Source organism: Ovis canadensis, chromosome 22 (genome assembly GCF_042477335.2).
Source record: "Ovis canadensis isolate MfBH-ARS-UI-01 breed Bighorn chromosome 22, ARS-UI_OviCan_v2, whole genome shotgun sequence".
NCBI classification, from domain to species: Eukaryota; Metazoa; Chordata; class Mammalia; order Artiodactyla; family Bovidae; genus Ovis; species Ovis canadensis.
In genome coordinates this window covers 25,771,383-25,792,796 of record NC_091266.1, presented here as the reverse complement: position 1 = coordinate 25,792,796, position 21,414 = coordinate 25,771,383, and the positions used below count along the sequence as shown (strand labels likewise).

The 21,414-nt window shown below is 38.5% G+C and overlaps 1 protein-coding gene across 1 annotated transcript; it reads right to left on the bottom strand.

The window, feature by feature from the left end:
* Nucleotides 1-1,687: 1,687 nt before the first annotated feature.
* LOC138427540 (gastric triacylglycerol lipase) lies at nucleotides 1,688-13,500 on the bottom strand. The gene is made up of 9 exons (XM_069567051.1): nucleotides 13,399-13,500; nucleotides 13,065-13,182; nucleotides 12,126-12,324; nucleotides 10,935-11,044; nucleotides 7,434-7,570; nucleotides 5,425-5,571; nucleotides 4,180-4,251; nucleotides 3,691-3,762; nucleotides 1,688-1,924 (listed from the first exon to the last, which is right to left on the bottom strand). The coding sequence occupies exons 1-9, from the start codon at nucleotides 13,498-13,500 to the stop codon at nucleotides 1,688-1,690; spliced, it is 1,194 nt and encodes a 397-aa protein (XP_069423152.1).
* Nucleotides 13,501-21,414: the final 7,914 nt, after the last annotated feature.

Below are 21,414 nucleotides of genomic sequence, written 5' to 3'. Positions count from 1 at the left end.
TTTTCCCTTACTAGATATCTATGTAGAGCCTGCTGCTGCTGCTGCTGCTAAGTCACTTCAGTCGTGTCCGACTCTGTGTGACCCCATAGATGGCAGCCCACCCGGCTCCCTCGTCCCTGGGATTCTCCAGGCAAGAACACTGGAATGTGTTGCCATTTCCTACTAGCAACTCATTATTATTGAATTACCCAATAATTATTATTATTGAGTAATAATCTGAGTAATACTTTATAAAATCCTAAGCATCACCTTGTTCCATTTCCCCTCTTAGATAACTCTGCTGCTGCTGCTGCTAAGTCACTTCAGTTGGGTCCAACTCTGTGCAACCCCATAGATGGCAGCCCACCAGGCTTCCGCATCCCTGGGATTCTCCAGGCAAGAACACTGGAGTGGGTTGCCATTTCCTTCTCCAGTGCATGCAAGTGAAACGTGAAAGTGATGTCGCTCAGTCGTGTCTGACTCTTAGTGACCCCTTGGACTGCAGCCTTCCAGGCTCCTTTGTCCATGGGATTTTCCAGGCAAGAGCACTAGAGTGGGGTGCCATTGCCTTCTCCCAGATAACTCTGGAAATATTTAATTTGAAAATGCAACAGAGCTGTGTAATCAATTTTGTGCAGAAGAGTATTTGAACTAGAATACGTGAATTTCAGCTTTGACAATGCCAATCATATATCCTTTATTTAAGTGCTCAACCTTTATGAACATCAATATCCTCATTTGGAAAATGATGGGGATTAAACTAGGTAATGCTTAGCATCTTTTAATTTTAGATTATCTTGATTTTTTAAAATATGAATTGCATCATATCTAATAAGTTTTAGATCACAACACAGTTCAGATATATTAGTCTTCTTGTGAGTTATACACAGAATATGAATGCATACTTGTAACCCCAAAATAAATTAGACCAAATTTTGGAGGGGAATGTGAGCAACAATATGATGGTGCAAAGTAAGATGTATATATGAGGCACAACTCAGGGAGGGTGTGTACTCAAGGCATCTGGTGAGTAGAACCTAGGGATGGTGCTAAGTACCCTAGAATGCCCAGGACAATAAAATGAAACCTGTCCCAAAATGTCAACAATATTGAGGGTAAGAAATCCCTTATCTCCCAACTTCCTGAACTGGGGTTGCCAGTTGCTTCCTAACCTACCTGTGTTCTTTTCTCCCTAGAAAGGGAAAGTGAGCTGGCCTCAATGCAACTTACAGTCTACTTGGCCTTTTCATGGAGTGTAACAGTCAAAAGAGCAAGTGATAGCCCCACTGCACAAGTGAAGAGACTAAGCTTAACAACAGCAGATGATAGAAAACAATCTACTCAATCTCCAAGTGTGCCAAAGAGGCATCAGTAGTCAACCCCAGGACTGTCTCTTGGCAACACTCGTGATTCAAGGCTCATTGTCACTCTGGAGTTTAGAAGAAACCTGAATGGGAGGATTGGAAGAGAAGTTTCACCTCCCTTAGTTCACAGTCTCTCAAGAGTTTCTAGATACATTTCCAAGTGAAAAAATAATTTTAAGCATTTTTTCCAATTAAAAATGACCAATGGAAAGTTTGTTGATGCTAATATATTTTGGAAGTCAACATTACAGAAAGAAGGATTGCATTTATAACAGTACAGAAATCATGTAGGTGAGAAGAAACTATTTTGGAAAAAGTAAATTAATAATTCTCTAAATCCAGAACTACTTTTTGTCTTCTGCCATCAAAGAAATAATTTCATTGTAAACTTCTTGAGGGGCATCCATTGCCCAGATAAAGTCCAAGTGATTGTAATTTGGAATTTCCTTGTGGTAAATGAGATTAGAGAGTTTTGAAATCAAAAGGTCAACATCCTGAGGGTCAGCCAACAGGTCTTGGCCAGCACTCCATACTGCAATTGGGACATTCATGGCTGTTAAATTGTAGATGGGAGGTGTGGGCTAAAACACAAGAGGAAAAGAATCAGAATTTTCATAGGTAAATTCACTTGAAACTCAATACTTATTCAGTGGGTAAATCAGATATCACTTAAAAAATTGAGATATAATTTATAAATAACATTATATTTGTTGTAGGTGCACAGCAATGATTCCACACATGTATACATTGTGAAATGATGACAACAAAAAAATCTAGTTAGCATCTACCTCTATGTGTAGTTTTACCCTAACCCTAACCCTAGAGAGAGAGAAAGAGATAACTTTTAAGATTTACTGTCTTGGCAAGTTTCAAATGTACAGTACAGTATTAGTAACTACAGTCTCCACACTGTAATTGCATCTCTAGGTCTTACTTATTTTATGACTGGAAGTTCATACCTTTTGACCACCTTGATCCATTTTGCCCATGCCTCTAGCAACCACCAATCTGTTTTCTTTATCTATTAATTCCAGATTTTTCATGTTTTAGATTCCACATTTAAGTGAGATCATATAATATTTATCTGTGCATGAATAACTTATTTCACTTAGCATAATATTTTCAAGGTCCATCCTTGTTGTTACGAGTGGCATGACCCAATTTCATAATTAAATCTTAAGAATTTACACACTCTAAAGGTATAAGCTTCTCAGAATGGCCTGAGTCATTTATGTTTACTTTGTCTGACTTCCCAGTATAGTCATTGGAAAGGTAGTCAGTTGGTTAAATGAGTTGTATTCTAAATACTTGCCTGATTTTTACTAAATATAGGTTCAAATTCTTAGAAAATCTATCAGTAGCCCCGTTTCCTATTTTGACAAAAAGCACCATTCACACAGATTTTAAAGGCATTCATAAAGCAAACCAATGGTAGACATAAAGCAGACAAGAAAATCACTACTAATTTTCCCACTGTTCACAGAGAATTTTGTTAGTTTTTAAAGATGATATTCTCAAGAATTCTGATTCAATACATTAATGTAATAGCTATATACTTATGCTTATAGCTATTATACTAATAGCTATATACTACAATATACTTATACTTATATAAGTATAATATATAGCTATATACTATAATATACTTATATAAGTATATACTTATACAATATACTTATATACTTATATAAGTACAAGCTATATACTTATACAAATAGCTATATACTACAATACTTATGCAATAGCTAATTCACAAAGAAATGTTTTATTATATGTATATAGTATTATATGTATAGTATTTTAATACTTTATTATGCTCCTTTACATGTTGGACAGAAGGGAAAATTGTAGAGAGCGCCCATGAGAATAAACCCACTTTTCTTCACTCATATGCCACTGTTTGAAGTGTTTTCCAGGACCAGCTTCTGGATCTTAAATTATCATCACTTCCCCAGTTAGCTGACACCATCCTGAGTTGTGTTTGGCTTGGTTGCAGGGAGCATGGAGGTGGGGGTGGGTGTTTCACCCGCTTCCCTGCCCGCGATGGAGTCTCTGGTTACTAGTGTTAGGGGCCCAGGACAAAGGCAGCCTCTGAGGTGCTGCTGGTTTCCGATTCTTCCCCTGAGCCTTCACAATCCAGTGTCTGTGCTCATTCAGCTGCCCTCAAAGTACCACATGACTGCAGTAAGAAACTTCCAGAACTTACCCCTGGTGGCATTAGACAGACTTCTGAGGTCTGGACAACAACTTGACTTTGGAAAATACATGTACAGTTATCACAATTTCATCTTTAACCTTTTATATCTTTGTCTTTAAAATGTGAATAACTGCTACTTAAGATGCTTACCTGATTATAATGCATTAGGTTCTCAACTGAGGCTCCCCAGTCAAAAGCTTGGAATTTCCCAGACTTAACAGCCTAATGGAGAAAAATTTTAAAAACTAAGAAATTTAAAAAAATTACTTGGCTATGTGAATAATAACATACCAACATTTCCAAGTAGTTTACTTTTAATTTAAATATTATTATTTTCCTCATTCCAAGAATAAAGACTATTAATCCTAGAGAACAATTTATTCAAGTTTAAATGCAGCTCTGCTTGAAATAATTTTTCTTGCCACTCAAGTCATGAAAATCATTTATTTCTTGCTACCCAAAGCACCTATTTTTATAGGATTTTCATTCACATGGATTGATAATTTCACCTGGTAGTCCCATGCCAGAAAAATTCCCTGCTAGGAACATTTACTTTGACAGACTATTTTAAGACTTTGCTTTAGGTAAACTGGTGATGGTTGAGGCCCACAAGAAAGTTTTAACAGCTTGAAATGATACCTGTGTCCAGTGGAGGATGTTTTGAACAGAAGTTCCTGCTGGATTATGTGCTATATACACATCTAAGCGACTCTAGAAAGCAAGCACATAAGCGCACACACACACACTTAGATATACGTTCAGTTTCTTGAAAACACCCAAGACTTAAATTTTTTCTGATCCATATCAGGTTTTACCAGCAGCATTACTGGCAGGATATGAGCAAAAGAGTTGTACATCACTTTATGGCTGGCAAGCTCTGATTATATGGGCTAATTTAAAGGATGCATAGCTAAACTAAACAATTTTGAGTGAGAATAGTTGTCAATGTATAATATAGAACATGAAATATGTGACATACTGTGAGCTAGATTGTTTTGTTCTATGATCTACATATGTTGGGGCTTCCCAGGTGGCACTAATGGTAAAGAATCTGCCTGTCAGGGCAGGAGACACAAGACACAGGTTCAATCCCTGGGTCAGGAAGATCCCCTGGGGTACAAAGTGGCAACCCACTCCAGTATTCCTGCCTGGGAGATTCTATGGACAAAGGAACCTGGTTGGCTACAGTCCATGGGACTGCAAAGAATCGGACATGACTGAGCACAGTACATACTTTACATATGTTAGCTCATTTAATCTTCACAATGACTCATTTCATGGATAAGGAATCAAAATGAAGGTGTTCAAGTGTGTTGCAAAGGTAGGATCTGAATTATGCTTTAACCTGAATCCATATTTTTAACTTCTTTGCAATACTGCAGTATGTTGTATGTGTTTTTAAACATCCACTTGGTGCAAAGCAAATGAAATAGAAGGTAAAGAGTATGGACAAGATCTTACATAAAGAGTTGCTCTGAAAGAAGTTTTGGAAAGTTTATAGGGTTGACTATCAGCATTACAATTTTTTAAATAATATTCATCCAATATCTAGACATATTTTTCCTGCAGAGGAACCTGACAACATGGTTCAATACCTCATCTCACAGAAATTAAAGTCACAGTGATTTTCAGGTGATCAGAGGTGAGCAGCGAGTTTTCTGTGTTTGTTTTTTCTACAAGCTGTTTACTTCAGGGCACAACGAGGTGATGGAAGGAACCTGGAGGCAACAGAACTAGGAGCCATGGCTTGTGATTTCTCTTGGGCTTATCTGCATATTGGACAGAATTTTGAAGTGACTCCTGGTTCTAATAAAGTACCATGATGATAAGACAAGAAATCAAGAGAGTTTCTCAAAATAATCAGAAATTTCAGGGCATACAAACCATGTTGAAGTTCTTATTGTCAGCTCCAGTAATGGCAAACAAGGCATTCTTACAAAGGACATCCAGTGTCTCACGAGAGCATACTTCAACACCAAGAAATTGTTCAAAAAAATTGTGTGGGTAGAACATTTTGTTACCAAATATAATCTGAAAAATAAAAGCATCATTATAGATTTGCAAATAACAAGCTACAGAAAAGACCTCTTAATTTGTCTAGTTACTGACAGAAATGTCTATTTCAATATTTCTATATGTTGTCTTAGGAAGTTTAAATACTTTCTCTCATTGAATCCCAATGATAAAGATGCGGAATGGACAGGGCAGATATGAATACTGGGTATTTATTGTTGCATTGAGAACTATACTGGCTAATGAAAATTGTAATGCATAAAATTGTACAATCTAGTTGGGGTAAGAGGAGCTATGGGATTAAATCAAAAAACAACATTGTAGAATATCAAAAGTCAGTTTCAAGATGTGTGGTTTCCGCAATAAATGACCAAAAATCATCAGGGAAAAGGATGACTTCAAGCCATATTTTCGTGAAAACGTTAAAAAGACAAAGAGGCATTTGGTAGCTTAATAATTGAAAGGACTCACCCTCATTGTTCTTGAGGAAGGTTGACACTTTGTTATCCCCATTTTATTTTATTCATTGTTTATTGAAGTATAGTTGATTTACAATATTAGTTTCAGTTATATGACTTAGTGACTCCATATTTTCAAAATTACACACAAAGTTTCAAAATTGTACACATGCAAAGCTACTATAAAGTATTGACCATTTTCTCTTTGCTGGACATTTTATCCATGTGACTTATTTAATTATTACTGGTAGTTTGTGCTCTGTCATCCCCATTTTATACAGGACAACAGAAGACTAATAAATAGTCAGGGTCAGGGTCTTGGTCTAGTGAGAACTGGATTGCAGCTAGAATCCTGATCCAAGGCTCAAGATTTTGACTTAAAGTCTAATACTATCTTTTTTTAAACCCCTCTTTCCACTGCCTGTCAGAAATTCTGAGTACAAGTGAAAAATAAACATGTTCTGAATCAGGGCAGCCTGTAAATATATTCAGGGTCATCACACAATTTTACATTTTGAGTAAAAGTTTTACAAATATAGTTGCAGGTAAAAATCTTTTAGGTTTTAGACACCTGTGTTAGTTTAGTGAGAAAAAAATGAACAGCACACACCTGAGTGAAAAAAAAAATGAAACGCACACAACCATAGAAGAGAATGGCATCAGTAAATTTTGTAGCCTGAGGCAAACTGTTCTCCTAATGGAGTGTGTGTGTGTGTGTGTGTGTGTGTGTATGTATGTGTGCGTGCGTGCGCATGTGTCTGTTGGTTACAGTGGGTGGGAGAAGTTGGTGATTAAACTTTGGATACAGGAAAGATTATTAAATCCCTAACATATATGCCTACATATATATCTACAGTTTATTGAAATCTATTCTACTGCCCTACGAAACCCCCATTTAAAGAGAAAAGACCTCTTAGGAGTAAGACTTGGGGGGCCGAGGGTATTTGATGAGGGGTCTCCAAGTTCTTGCTTCACTTCTCCACTGCTATCTTACCCTTTCTCTCCTTTTCCTTTCCCTTCCCTTCCTTTCCTGTTCTTCCTCTTCCCACCTTTCATGGACTAGGTAGTTGAGGTATTTTATTTGACTCTTTTGTGTTGCTTTTAGCTCCTCTTCCCCAGGCTGAGGGTGGAAACACAGCCTTGAAGACTTGTGTGGATACTTGGTAGAGAAACATCCATTAAGGAGCAAAAACACTGCCAGGTGTTGCTAGCACACAAAGAAATGGAGAATTTAAAAAAGTGGGGATCTCTTAAACTATAACGGGGATTCGAACATGGTCAGTGCTATTCAAGGTGTAACATAAACACATTCATTTCCATTCCTGCGTATAAACACGATCATCCACCATGTGTTTGTTCTCTATCACTTTGAAATACACAAACAATTCAATATCTTAGATCTGGGTAAAGGGAATCACATACCTTGAAGAGGAAGTGAGGAATAAGCGCAAGTTTGTTAAACAGGCTCTGGGTGTACTTCACTGTGGCGACTGGGGCTAATGCATGGAAGACTTCGATTTTCTCAGCCAGTGTGGGATTGGTAGAAAAGGCGACAAAACCTGAAAGAGAACAAGGAATATGTGTAAAGGTAGGGATGTGAGTGTGTGTGTGTGTGTGTGTGTGTGTGTGTGTGTTTTACAAGTAGGACATCATTACTTTGGACTTACTAAGGGTGCCATCTGGGACAACCTGAAATGAACAAAATGGTCAGATTTTAGTATATTTTATTTTCATAGATTCTCTCTGGGGACATGAGGTTTGCTGTTGTTTAGTTGCTAAGTTGTGTCTGACTCTGGCGACCCCATGTACTGGGGCCCACCAGGCTCTTCTGTCCATGGGATTTCCCTAGCAAGAATACTGGAGTGGACTGCCATTTCCTTCTCCATGGGATTTTCCCATCCCAGGGATATAACTCACATCTCCCATTTGGCAGGCAGATTTTTTTACCACTGAGCTACCTAGGAAACCCTGGACAGGAGGTTAGAACTTTTTAAACGTTGCATTTAACTCTTTTATCTGACTTTTGAAAACAGGCCAACTTTAGAATAATCACATGGTAATAAAAGTGTTATAATTTATATGACAGCAGGTTTGGTTCAGCTTAAAATAATCTCATCTTATAACAATGAGATAATTAACATTTAACATGAATAAGGTATATAAGTGGAAAGGTTAAAGCAAAAATTTGAAATGTGTCAAAAGAGAGTTTGAAACTTAGTTCTGTGGTTTATTAGCTTTGTGACCTTGGAAAAGAGACCTAAACTCTAAAAGTTTTAGTTTCCTCATCTAAAAATAGGTATAATACTGACTACTTCCTTAGGTTGTTTAGGAATAATTAAGTAGAATCATGTAAAATATTTACCAGGAATTAAGCCATGCCCGTGGGGCCACTCAAGATGGGCGGGTCATGGTGGAGAGGTCTGACAGAGTGGTCCACTGGAGAAGGGAATGGCAAACCACTTCAGTATTCTTGCCTTGAGAACCCCATGAACAGTATTGAAAGGCAAAATGACAGGATACTAAAAGAGGATCTCCCCAGGTCAGCAGGTGCCCAATATGCTACTGGAGATCAGTGATGAGATGGCTGGATGGCATCACTGACTTGATGGACGTGAGTCTGAGTGAACCCCAGGAGTTGGTGATAAACAGGGAGGCCTGGCGTGCTGCAATGCATGGGGTCACAGAGAGTCGGACACGACTGAGCGACTGAACTGAACTGAACTGAGTCACATAGTAATGCTTAACAAATGAGTAGCAGAGATAATTCCAATATTTGTATACAATATTCTCAGCCCTTATCTGCTTTTAATTGTTTTCATGAACAGTACCATATAAAGTGAAAGTGAAGTCACTCAGTTGTGTCCGACTCTTTGTGACCCCATGGACTATAGCCTACCAAGCTCCTCTCTCCATGGGATTCTCCAGGCAAGAATACTGGAGTGGGTTGCCATTTCCTTCTCCAGGGGATCTTCCCGACCCAGGGATCGAACCCGGGTTTCCCGCATGGAGGCAGACGCTTTAACCTCTGAGCCACCAGGGAAGCCCTACCATATAAATAGACTGGGTTCCAATTAAACAGTTATTAACTTAAATTCTTTACAGTTGAATTTCATAGGACAATCTCTCCTTACTGTTAATAATGACATGTTGACTAGACTTAAGAACAGCTTGAAACAAAACTTTTCAGATTGTGCAAAACTTAAATGAAGCAAAAAGAAAGAAAAACTTTTCAGGTTTATGCCACTCAGTAATATGCAGCCTGATCCACTGGAAGAAGAACATGCTTTCCAACAGCACTGTGTTGATTAAGGAGTTCTTTATCTGGCTTCCTAACTCTGAAGATGAGAGCCAGCAGGTCACCCAGAGCAAGCAGGACTCCTTCGCAAGGAGAGTCAGTCTCCTCCTGCCAGAGTATTAGTAGCAGCACCACTGACACTGAGTGATGGTCAGTAGGTCCATAAAGGGTCAGACAGGTAACTTCTCAAAACAAGCTTAATCCCATTGCAGATGCAGTCCATCAAGGACACTTCACTAAACATCTTGTACACAGCAGATTGACTGGTAGATGTCAATTAGAAGGCAGAAACAACTTGCTGAAATTTATGAGTATGGTGACACAATGACAAACTGTCCACTGGTGAGGAAGAAGAATTGAAATGTTCAAAATTTAAATACTCAAAAGAGCAGTAGCTTGGAGTGATTTTCTGTCAGGACAAGCGGTTCTATTTACCTCAATAAATCTTAAGGACATTTCTGCATTTCAGCTAAGTGCAATAGTTTTATAACCCTGTATCATTGAGAAAAGGTTAAGCTATGTTCAACATGTTCTGTACAAAAGCATAGGAGTCAGTCATAAGCACCCCTCTGATGCTCCCAAATCTGACTCCCTGATTTATTTTTCTCTTCATAGAAAAATGCTACCATCATCTAGCATCATATATATTTTACTTATTTTCTCTGCCTCCACCTGCTAGAGTATTAGTAGTAAAAAGACATAGATTTTAAACTATTTACTTTTTTGCTGTATCCTTAGGATATGTTATATGAGATCCATAAATAGGGTTGACTGAATGAAATAAACTGAGACCAGAGACCATGTGGTACAAAGTTTCAGAGCATTGGTTCCTACCTGTAATAACTATGTTATCTTACACAAACTATTTCTTCACCCACTATTTAGGTTGCCTATTTTTGGGCTCCAAAGTCACTGCAGATGGTGAATTGCAGCCATGAATTTGAAAGACACTTACTCCTTAAAAGGAAAGTTATGACCAACCTAGATAGCATATTCAAAAGCAGAGATATTACTTTGCCAACAAAGGTCCGTCTAGTCAAGGCTATGCTTTTTCCAGTGGTCATGTATGGATATGAGAGTTGGACTGTGAAGAAAGCTGAGTGCCAAAGAATTGATGCTTTTGAACTGTGGTGTTGGAGAAGACTCTTGAGAGTCCCTTGGACTGCAAGGAGATCCAACCAGTCCATCCTAAAGGAGACCAGTCCTGATGCTGAGGCTCCAATACTTTGGCCACCTCATGCAGAGCTGACTCATTGGAAAAGACCCTGATGCTGGGAGGGATTGAAGGCAGGGGGAAAAGGGAACAACAGAGGATGAGATGGCTGGATGGCATCACTGACTCGATGGACATGGGTGTGGGTGAACTCAGGGAGTTGGTGATGGACAGGGAGGCCTGGTGTGCTGTAATTCATGTGGTCACAAAGAGTCGGACATGACTGAGCGACTGAACTGAACTGAACTGATATAAACAATAGGAATAATAATGGCCTTATATCAGTGGGCTGTTGTAGACATTGCATTATATAATGAATGGAAAGCAATTAGCAAGCAAGAAGACCAACATACCTGCATGACCACTGGTAAAGGATCTATACGAACTACACTACTTGCTAATTGCTTTTACCTACCAATGGTGGTGCCTTGGGAATGGCCAACATAGTGTAGCTTCTTCTGTCCTGTTCTCTTTAAGATGAAATCAATTGTAGATGGAAGGTCATATTCAGCCATTTCATCAAAGCTGTAAAAAAGACAAAATAAACTAAATACACATCTTTGTTGTAACTGCTGTAAGTCAAACCTATTTAAGCTAAAGCTTCCTTTGAAAAATAGAAAACTGGATGCTCTAAACATTGCTGCTTATAGACTATTTGAGTGTCAGGGGCTCTTTGCCAATGACTTCTTTAAAGAGCTGACATTATTTCTAAAGCACAGCATGGTAGCTGCCATTTGATCCAATTTGAAACACTAGTATTTGTAGTTGGGGACTACTTTCATCCCTGAATCTGACTGTCAGATTTAATAATGACTTGTATTTAGTGTTCCACTACCATGAAATATGAATAATTTCTCTATTTTATTCTTTACAAGTCATCCAGAATAATTTTTTTGAAAATGAAAACAGGCTATGCCCCTCCCCTGTTAAAACTTTCCAGAAGCTTCTCCTTACACTTAGAATGAGCTCTAAGGCCCTCATTGTGACCTACACTGCCCATCCTGATCCTGGCTTGTCGGCATCTCTAGTGTCCTCGCCTCTTGGTCTTCCTCTTCCTCACTACACTTGGGACAGATGACCTTCCATTCGGTTCCTAGAATTTTTAGAGCACTTTTGTGCCTCAGCTCCATCAACCAACTTCTCTTCTGTTCTCCACTCCCGCTAGTAATTCCTAGAGATAAGGCACCAGAAGGCCAGTAAGAGAAAATCTTTGATAATCTCTCCATGGTGTCTGAATTTCATTGTCTCCCCCTCCACTTCATTATTGCTGGTGAGAGATGTTGTCCATGAACCCCAGCTGGGTTTAAATCCATGTGGATGTTCCTCTAGAAATTGCCAAGGACAACAAATTTCCTTGCTTACTCATTTTGCTCAATCCTTATGGAAAAGCAGATTCAGGGAATCTCATAATACTGGGCACTGGGATCACAGTTAGGAGGAAAACTACCCTTGGAATGAGGTGTATTAAAAATCTAAGATAGATTAGAATCAAAGGACTTCCTTCTCCTCCTACTTGAAGTGGGATTTGTTAAGATATGACTGGATTGGAAGCAGTGACTACTGATGATTTTTAACTCAACATTTGTTTTTAATTCTCCCTCTTTACCTGAAAGCCCAGAATTCAGGGGAGTCTGGTGAATAGTATAAATGCTCCTGGGCCCAAGTGTTTCCTCTGCTGTTCCCCAGCCACACGTCATAACCAGCATCTGCCAGGAGGAAGCCCAGGCTGTTGTTGGGAAGGTTGGAAATCCAGTTTGTAGCTGAGGCAAGAAGACCATGCTGCAGAAACACAACAGGTCTCTGACCTAAGGAAGAAAATTATTCAAACCTTTATAAACTCACTCCTTATTCTCAGAGAAACATGAATTTAGGAAGACTAGAATTACATGTTTGCTTGGTGGGGTGAATATTTTTCAGATCGTTATCTTAATTGTGATATTTTCTCAGATGACAAAATATGTGCACCTGTATACTTTAAATTGTGTGCAGTTTATTGTATGCCAGTTAAACTCAAAAAGCTATTGAAAAATTATATTAAAGAAATTCAGCATAATGTTAATTAAGTGGGTTTGTTATTCAGGGACTCTGAGTCCCCACCCAGCACAACAAACTAAAATCGTGGGCCAGTGTGCTTCACATCATAGAAGCCAGTGTAAATCTGTTGTCACTCAGACCCTTAGCTTAATCTCAGAAGTCCAAGGTGGATCAAGGATTTTTTTCCCTGTGAGTAACTTAATCTCATGTTCTAGAATTAGAATATATTTGAATGGAATGTATTTGATTCACAATTGGAGGCAATCATCTTTTCCCGTCATTCCAGCCCCCCAAGCTTCCCTGGTGACTCAGTGGTAAAGAATCTGCCTGCCAACACAGGAGGTGTGGTTTCAGTTCCTGGGTTGGGAAGATCCCCTGGAGAAGGAAGTGGCAGCCCACTTCAGTATTCTTGCCAGGATATTCCATGGACAGAGGACCCAGGCAGGCTACAGTCCATGGGGTTGCACAAGAGTGGAGCACAACTTAGTGACTGAACAAAAACCAGTCCTACCTAAATGATTAGCATCATTCTTTCCATGAGGAATCCGATAGACCTGAAGGATATAGCCATCTGCAGTTATAACTTTATGCATCTCACTTGGGTAGCCCCAGAAGGAAATCATCTGACTCTGAATGGAGGGAAAAACAAAATTAGCTTCATGAGTTCACTGGGCCACTTTTATGATTCCTATTGTAAAACTTCTCATTGATTGTTAACATACATTGTGTGAAGAAATATTTCAAGCTTTAAAATAAAAGATATTTTAAAAGAATTAATGGGAGCAAATAGCATCGATATCTTTGGAAGTGTTGTTTTTAAAATATTAGTGATATGAATAACTTACCACATTCATACTGGCTTCAGGGTTCTCAGCAATTTTTCCAAGGAAACAAAATGCATTTCCAGACATGTGGATGAAACATACCGTTACAAGTAGCCACCACATTTTCAACCTATTAGGGAAAACAAAACCTTATTGCATCATGTGGTAAATCTTACAATATAACATGAAGTCATGATATTGACCTGCCTTGCTCTTTTCTTCACATATTTTTCACTTATTACCTTCTCTGTCATATCATTCTCCTGTTTTTTATTAGTTTGTCAATTAGAAGATTTTTATAGTACTTCTGCTATTCTGGTTATTTATTCAGTTTTGTACGTGATTCTAGTTTCCAAAGGACCTTTTATCAACCTACCCTTGTAGATATTTGCTATTTACCATCTGTTATGGTTTGAGTTGGTCTTCCACTGACATCCCAAAAATAGATATATTGAAGACCTCAAAACCGCTGAATTTTACTCCATTTGGAAGTAGGGTTATTACAGATGAAATTTAAGTTAAGATGAGGCCATCCAGGAGTAGGGTGAACCCTTAATCCCATATGAATGGTCTTCTTCTAAGAAGATGGCCATGTGAAGGCAAAAAGAATGGAAGCCAAGGAGCAAAAGAGATTACTGGCAAACTACCAACACCTAGGAAGAGACATTGAAAGATTTCTTTACATGTTCTGGAGGGAGCTTAGCCCTTCAAACACCTTGGTTTTAGATTTACAGATTCCACCAATGTAAGATAATAATTTTCCATTATTTTAAGAAACCTGCTTGTGGTTCTTTGCTCCAGCAGCCCTAAGAAAATGATACACCATCTGTCAGAAAAGAGAGAGAAAGCCAACACTCAGGATGGTTGTCTTTCTTGAAACTGTGAATAAAACAAGGAAGTCTGTCTGTTTTGTATGTGAAAACTTGCTTTAATCCCCTCAAAATGGCAGAACAAATGTTACTCAAACATTGACAATACAGATAATTTTTTTTATTATTGTTTTAAAATATCTGGATTCAAAGATGACCCACTTAATACGTCTTTTGTTCACCCGCTGTACCTCACATGATAAATATGACAATCGATAACCACTGCTCTATTTGTACCTTCAGGCATCCTGATTCCTCTCCATTCCTATTGTTGATCGCCATCAACTCTTCCCCTTTCCTAATGAATACTTTTCCCAAGGGGCGCCTGCACTAACATACCCCTGCTCCCACCCCCACCTTGCAAATGCTCCATTGTGTTCCATTTGCAACTATGTAATTTTTTCAGTTTCAGACTTAACATTTTCCCCTACACTCTGTTCAAATACATCATATCTGAATATGACTGTAGGTTTCCACAGCTGCAGTATTCTGCTCTAAACTTGACATGATCATTTAACAAAAAACAAAAAACAAAAAACATTAGCCCAAGGAAAACATGAAGGAATGACATGTTCTTGCCTTCAAGGAACTTACAACCTAGTGATAGTTCAGTAGTACCAACTCTTTCTACTTGCTCTCTTACCTGTACCATCCATGCATTTCTCAGTCCCTTTCACTTCAGGTCAGCTCAGGGCTTGCTTGCCTGCTCTTAAAATCCCATAGGTAGATTTAGGCTTTAGACTTAGTCAAACAAAAGGATGGCTGGGTAACAAGGTAGCTATAGAGCATTCTGCTCAGACCTTGGCTTCATAAGCATTTGCTGCTCAATGAATGAAAATTCATCACACTATTAGCAGTACTTTTCAAACCTAACTTTTTGTTAGCTTAGTAAGTGGTTTCTAATAAGTGGGCTTCCCTTGTGGCTCTGCTAGTAAAGAATCTGCCTGCAATGGAGGAGATCTGGGTTCAATCCCTGGGTTGGGAAGATCCCCTGGAGAAGGGAAAGGCTACCCATTCCAGTATTCTGGCCTGAAAAATTCCATGGACTGTATAGCCCATGGGGTCACAAAGAATCAGACACAACTGAGTGGCTTTCACTTATTAGAAATCATGTATGTACTAACAGCTAAAATAAAATTAAAAATGACTGACCTTACTATTCTTAAGAGCTACCTACATTTTACTTTCTATCAAAAATTAAAATAAATATTCTATCTCATTTACCACATGAATCTCTTCAAGGTTTATTAGGGTTATTTTTTCCTAAAGAAATTAATTTATGTATGTTCTCTTGATCAAGGCTGTATAGAGCTCAATTCAAAGCTTTCAGGTTTTAATGGTAGAAGTAGCCTAGGAGAGAAGGCAGAGGGAAGGAAACAATTAGAGATGAGAGGGAGAGAACCAAAGAGAAAGATGTCCATAGGGTATCAAGACTGGTGACTGTGAGGAACCTAAGCTGGTCTTTTCTGATAGCTATAAACACTAGACATTCCTTGAATATTATTTGAATTGCTAAAATAAGTGAGCTTTTCCAGAAAACCCCACAAATATTGTTAATAAAAGCTGAATATTTTTCCAAACTCCTACTACTCCTCATAGAGATTGTGAACAGGGTACCATTCTACCCATGTTGATTTGAAAATCAGTCAGGTTTTATTTCAAGATAGAAACTGCACAGTGAGGAGATAGAGCCCAGTGGACATATGGCCTGTACCTGTTACAAATTCAGAGCATTGCTTGTTCTTTCTTTTTCCCAAATCATTGACATCAAGCCCCAAAGAAGGAGAAAAAGAAGAAATCTCCTAGAAAAAAACTATATACATATAATCAAGGTTTAAAACTTCAACGGAAAATTATATTTTTAAGGTAGAATTTCACATGTAGACACATTACTTTTGAAGTATATTAAATAAACTTTATAACACCAGAGAATCATACTCACTGTCACCAAAGTGAATGCCTTCTAGTTTCTCGAAGGTAAATGAAAAGCCTAACTCTCTTTGTCCTTCTCTCTCTCACTATATGTCTCTATATATAGATATAGTTATAGATAGGTGTACATGTGTATGTTTTGGGTGACCTTTCCCAAAAACGTACAGTCACTGCATTTCCAATGAACTCCAATATTTGCCAAACAGCAAGTCAAATATTACATAAGCGGTAAACCCGCAAAAGGATGTAGTTCAAAAACATCCTTAGAGATTCATTCTTCTTGATTTATCACCTGCTGAAATTCTGCCTCCTGCTTCCTTGTTCTTTGGGTTTTCTTAATCCTAGCAATTATCAAGTCTTCTCCCACACTTGGGTAGGAACACTTTAACTCATAAAGAATCACATATATACTAAAACAAGTCAATATGTCCCACTGGAATAATTTTCAAAATTTGAAAGCAAAATAATTATTATCACAAGCTTTTCATAGTTGTTTTTGCCTAAATTAAGAAATAATGCCAAATATTGCACATGTGAACAAAATGAAATTATATCTATTTATGTATTGAGATGGTATTTTATTGTGTTTTGAACATTTAATATGAGAACTACTGTACGAAAAAGATCTTCACAACCAAGATAATCATGAGGGTGTGATCACTCACTTAGAGCCAGACATCCTGGAATGTGAGGTCATGCGGGCCTTAGAAAGCATCACTACGAACAAAGCTAGTAGAGGTGATGGAATTCCAGTGGAGCTATTTCAAATCCTGAAACCTGATGCTGTGAAAGTGCTGCACTCAATATGCCAGCAAATTTGGAAAACAGCAGTGGCCACAGGACTGGAAAAGGTCAGTTTTCATTCCAATCCCAAAGAAAGGCAATGCCAAAGAATGCTCAAACTGCTGCACAATTGCACTCATCTCACACACTAGTAAGGTAATGCTCAAAATTCTCCAAGCCAGGCTTCAGCATTACATGAACTGTGAACTTCCAGATGCTCAAGCTGGTTTTAGAAAAGACAGAGGAACCAGAGATCAAATTGCCAACATCTGCTGGATCATTGAAAAAGCAAGCGAGTTCCAGAAAAACAGCTCTTTCTGCTTTATTGACTATGCCAAAGCCTTTGACTGTGTGGATCACAAGAAACTGTGGAAAATTATTCAGGAGATTGGAATACCAGACCAGTTGACCTGCCTCTTGAGAAATTTGTATGGAGGTCAGGAAGCAACAGTTTGAACTGGACATGGAACAACAGACTGGTTCCAAATAGGAAAAGGAGTACATCAAGGCTGTATATTGTCACCCTGCTTATGTAAATTATATGTTGAGTACATCATGAGAAATGCTGGGCTGGAAGAAGCACAAGCTGGAATCAAGATTGCCGGAAGAAATATCAATAACCTCAGATATGCAGATGACACCACCCTTATGGCAGAAACTGAAGAGGAGCTAAAAAGTCTTTTGATGAAAGTGAAAGAGGAGAGTGAAAAAGTTGGCTTAAAGCTTAATATTCAGAAAACGAAGATCATGGCATCTGGTCCCATCACTTCATGGCAAATAGATGGGGAAACCATTGGTAGAATGTCAGACTTTATTTTGGGGGGCTCCAAAATCACTGCAGATGGTGATTGCAGCAATGAAATTAAAGGACACTTACTCCTTGGAAGGAAAGTTATGACCAACCTAGATAGCATATTCAAAAGCAGAGATATTACGTTGACAACAAAGGTCTGTCTAGTCAAGGCTATGGTTTTTCCAGTGGTCATGTATAGATGTGAGAGTTGGACTGTGAAGAAAGCTGAGTGCCAAAGAATTGCTGCTTTTTAACTGTGGTGTTGTAGAAGACACTTGAGAGTCCCTTGGACTGCAAGGAGATCCAACCAGTCCATTCTAAACGAGATCAGTCCTGGGTGTTCTTTGGAAGGACTGATGCTAAAGCTGAAACTCCAATACTTTGGCTACCTGGTGCGAAGAGTTAACTCATTGGTAAAGACTCTGATGCTGGGAGGGATTGGGGAAATGAGAAGAGGGGTCTGGATGAGATGGCTGGATGGCATCACTGACTCCATGGACATGAGTTTGTGTGAAGTCCGGGAGTTGGTAATGGACAGGGAGGCCTGGCGTGCTGCAATTCATAGGATCACAAAGAGTTGGACACGACTGAGTGACTGAACTGAACTGTACTACCATCTTAAGGGCTTCCCTTGTGCTCGTTTGGTAAAGAATCCACCTGCAATGCAGGAGACCTGGGTTTAATCCCTGGGCTTGGAAGATTCCCTGGAGAAGGGAAAGGCTACCCACTCCAGTATTCTTGCCTGGAGAATTCCAGGACTCTCTAGTTAGTGGAGTGGCAAAGAGTCGGACACACCTGAGTGACTTTCACTTCGCTACCATCTTAAGAAAATTGTATGTGAACAGTCCAGTACTGGCCCAGCACTAGTACACCAGGATCTTCCCCAGGGCTTTAAAACTTGTAATTTTTTTCCCCCAGTGATGTGCTAAAATCCCTTCCAGATGGCTGGACTTCTGCAAAGTTCTTCTCATCGCTAGGTGCCGATACACATCAGCATCCCTCAGGTTTCCTCAATTGCAGCTGCGAATTGTTGTGTTAGTGACTGAACAACAGCAACAGTTTCAAAGGCTTCTGCTGATTCCACAGCCCATACAGAGGTGGGTTAGATTTTTCTTGGGTCTCTTGTAATGAAGTGCTGGATTCTACAACTCCCAAAGAGGTTTTCTTGTTTATGATTGATATTGATTTTTAGTTGTTAAACAGGGGAACAGAAAAGAGGAACATTTAATATTTCCTTGATGGTGATATTAGCTCAGCATTATTAAGATGTCCACTATCTCAATTTTTTCTATATATTCAATAGATTCCAGTAAAAATTTTTTATCAAACTTTTAGTCAAAGTTAACAAGCTGACACTAAAATTAATATAAAAAGCAAAGAATCTAGAATATTAAAAGAAAATACAATTAAAAAACCAATGTTGGAGTATTTCTTCCTGATTTGACTTAAGTTATCATAAAGGTACTCTCACCAAGACAGTGTCATAAACAAATTCTTTCTCTATCCATTCAATAGAATTCTACTCAGTAATAAAAGTGAGCAAACATGGATGAGTCTCAAGTCATTCTGTGGAATGAAAAAAAGAAAAAGAGATCCAAATCATAAAGGAAAAAGTAAAATTTTCACTATTGGCAAATGACATACTAAATATGGAAAATCCTAAGGACTCCATCAAGGAAAATTGAAATAAACAAATTCTGTAGAGTTTCAGGATACAAAATCAACACACAGAAGTCTATTGCATTTCTGTTCACTAAAAATGAACTATGAGAAATATAGATGAAAAACCAATCCCTCTTACAATTGCATCAAAAAGGAGAAAATACCTAAAATAAATGTAGACAAGGAGAGGCAAATGGCAACCCACCTCTGTCTTCTTGCCTGGAGAACCACAGGGACAGAGGAGCCTGGTGGGCACTAGTTCTGGGGTCACAAAGAGCTGGACACAACTTAGCAACTGAACAACAATAATGAGGTGAAATATTTATACACTGAAAACTGTAAGACATTAATGAAAGATATTGAAGAAGACACAAGTAAATGTAGAGGTGTTCTGCACTCATGACAGAAAGAATAAATATAAACTTTTCATCTTACCTAAAGTAATCCACAGGTCCAATGCAAGTCCTATCAAAATTTCAATAGCTATCTGTTTTTTTTTACAGAAATAGAGCACACATCCTAAAATTTGTATGAAAACATGAAAGACCACAAAGAGCCAAAGCAATCTTGAGAAAGAAGAACAAAGCATCTCAGTTTCTGATTTCAAACTATATTTCAAAGCTATAGTAGCCAAAACAGTATGATATTTACATAAGAACAAACACATAGATCAATGGAAGCGAATTGAGAACCCAGAAACAGATATGCACATGTACGGTTAGTTAATTCATCTCAAGAGAGCCAACAATGTAAGTGGAAAAAAAGAGACTCTCTTCAATAAATGGAGCTGAAAAAACTGGACAGTCACATGCAAAAGAATGAGACTGGACCACTATATCCACTAGCTGTTGTTCAGTCACCCAGTCATGTCTGACTCTTTGTGACCCCATAGGCTGCAGCACCCCAGGCCTCCTTGTTCCTCACCATCTCCCAAAGTTTGCCTAAGTTTATGTCCATTGCATTGGTGATGTCATCCAGCCATTTCATCCTCTGATGCCCTCTTTCCCTTCTACCCTCAATCTTTCCCAGCATCAGGGAATTTTCCATGAGTCAGGTGTTGGCATCAGGTGACCAAATACTGGAGTTTCAGGTTCAGCATCAGTCCTTCTAATGAGTATTCAGGGTTGATTTCCTTTAAGATTGACTGGTTTGATCTCCTTGCTCTCCAAGGGACTCTCAGGAGTCTTCTCCAGCACTACAGTGTGAAGGCATAAATTCTTTGGTGCTCTACCTTCTTTATGGTCCAGCTTTCACAACCATTCACAACCACTGGGAAGATAATAGCCTTGAGTATACATACCTTTGTCAGCAGTGTGATGTCTCTGCTTTTCAACACACTGTCTAGGTTTATCATAGCTTTCCTGCCAAGAAGCAATAGTCTTCTGATTTCATGGCTGCTGTCACCATCCACAGTGATTTTAGAGCCCAAAAAGAGGAAATCTGTCACTACTTCCACCTTTCCTCCTTCTATTTGCCATGAAGAAATGGGGCAGGATGCCATGATCTTAGTTTTTTTAATATTTAGTTTTAAGTCTACTTTTTCACTCTCTTCCTTCACTCTCATCAAGAGGTTCTTTAGTTCCTCTTAGTTTTCTGCCAATAGGGTAGTATCACCCACATATTGAGGTTGTTGATGTTTCTCCCACCTATCTTGATTCCAGCTTGTAATTCATCCAGCCCTGTATTTCTCATGATGTGCTCAGTGTATAAGTTAAATAAACAGGTGAACAGACAGCTCTGTCATACTTCTTTATCCATCCTAAGCCAATCCACTGCAGGAGGGAATGGCAAACTTGCCTTGAGAACCTCATGAACTGTATTTTAAAAAGACCACTAATTAATATACTATATATTTGAAAGTTGCTAAGAGAGTAGATCTAAAATGTTCTCATCAAAAGAAAAGAAATATGAAACTATGTGTGATGATAGATACTAACTAGATTTATTGTGGGGTAATCATTTTGCAGGATATACAAAAGTCAAATTACTATGTGGTAG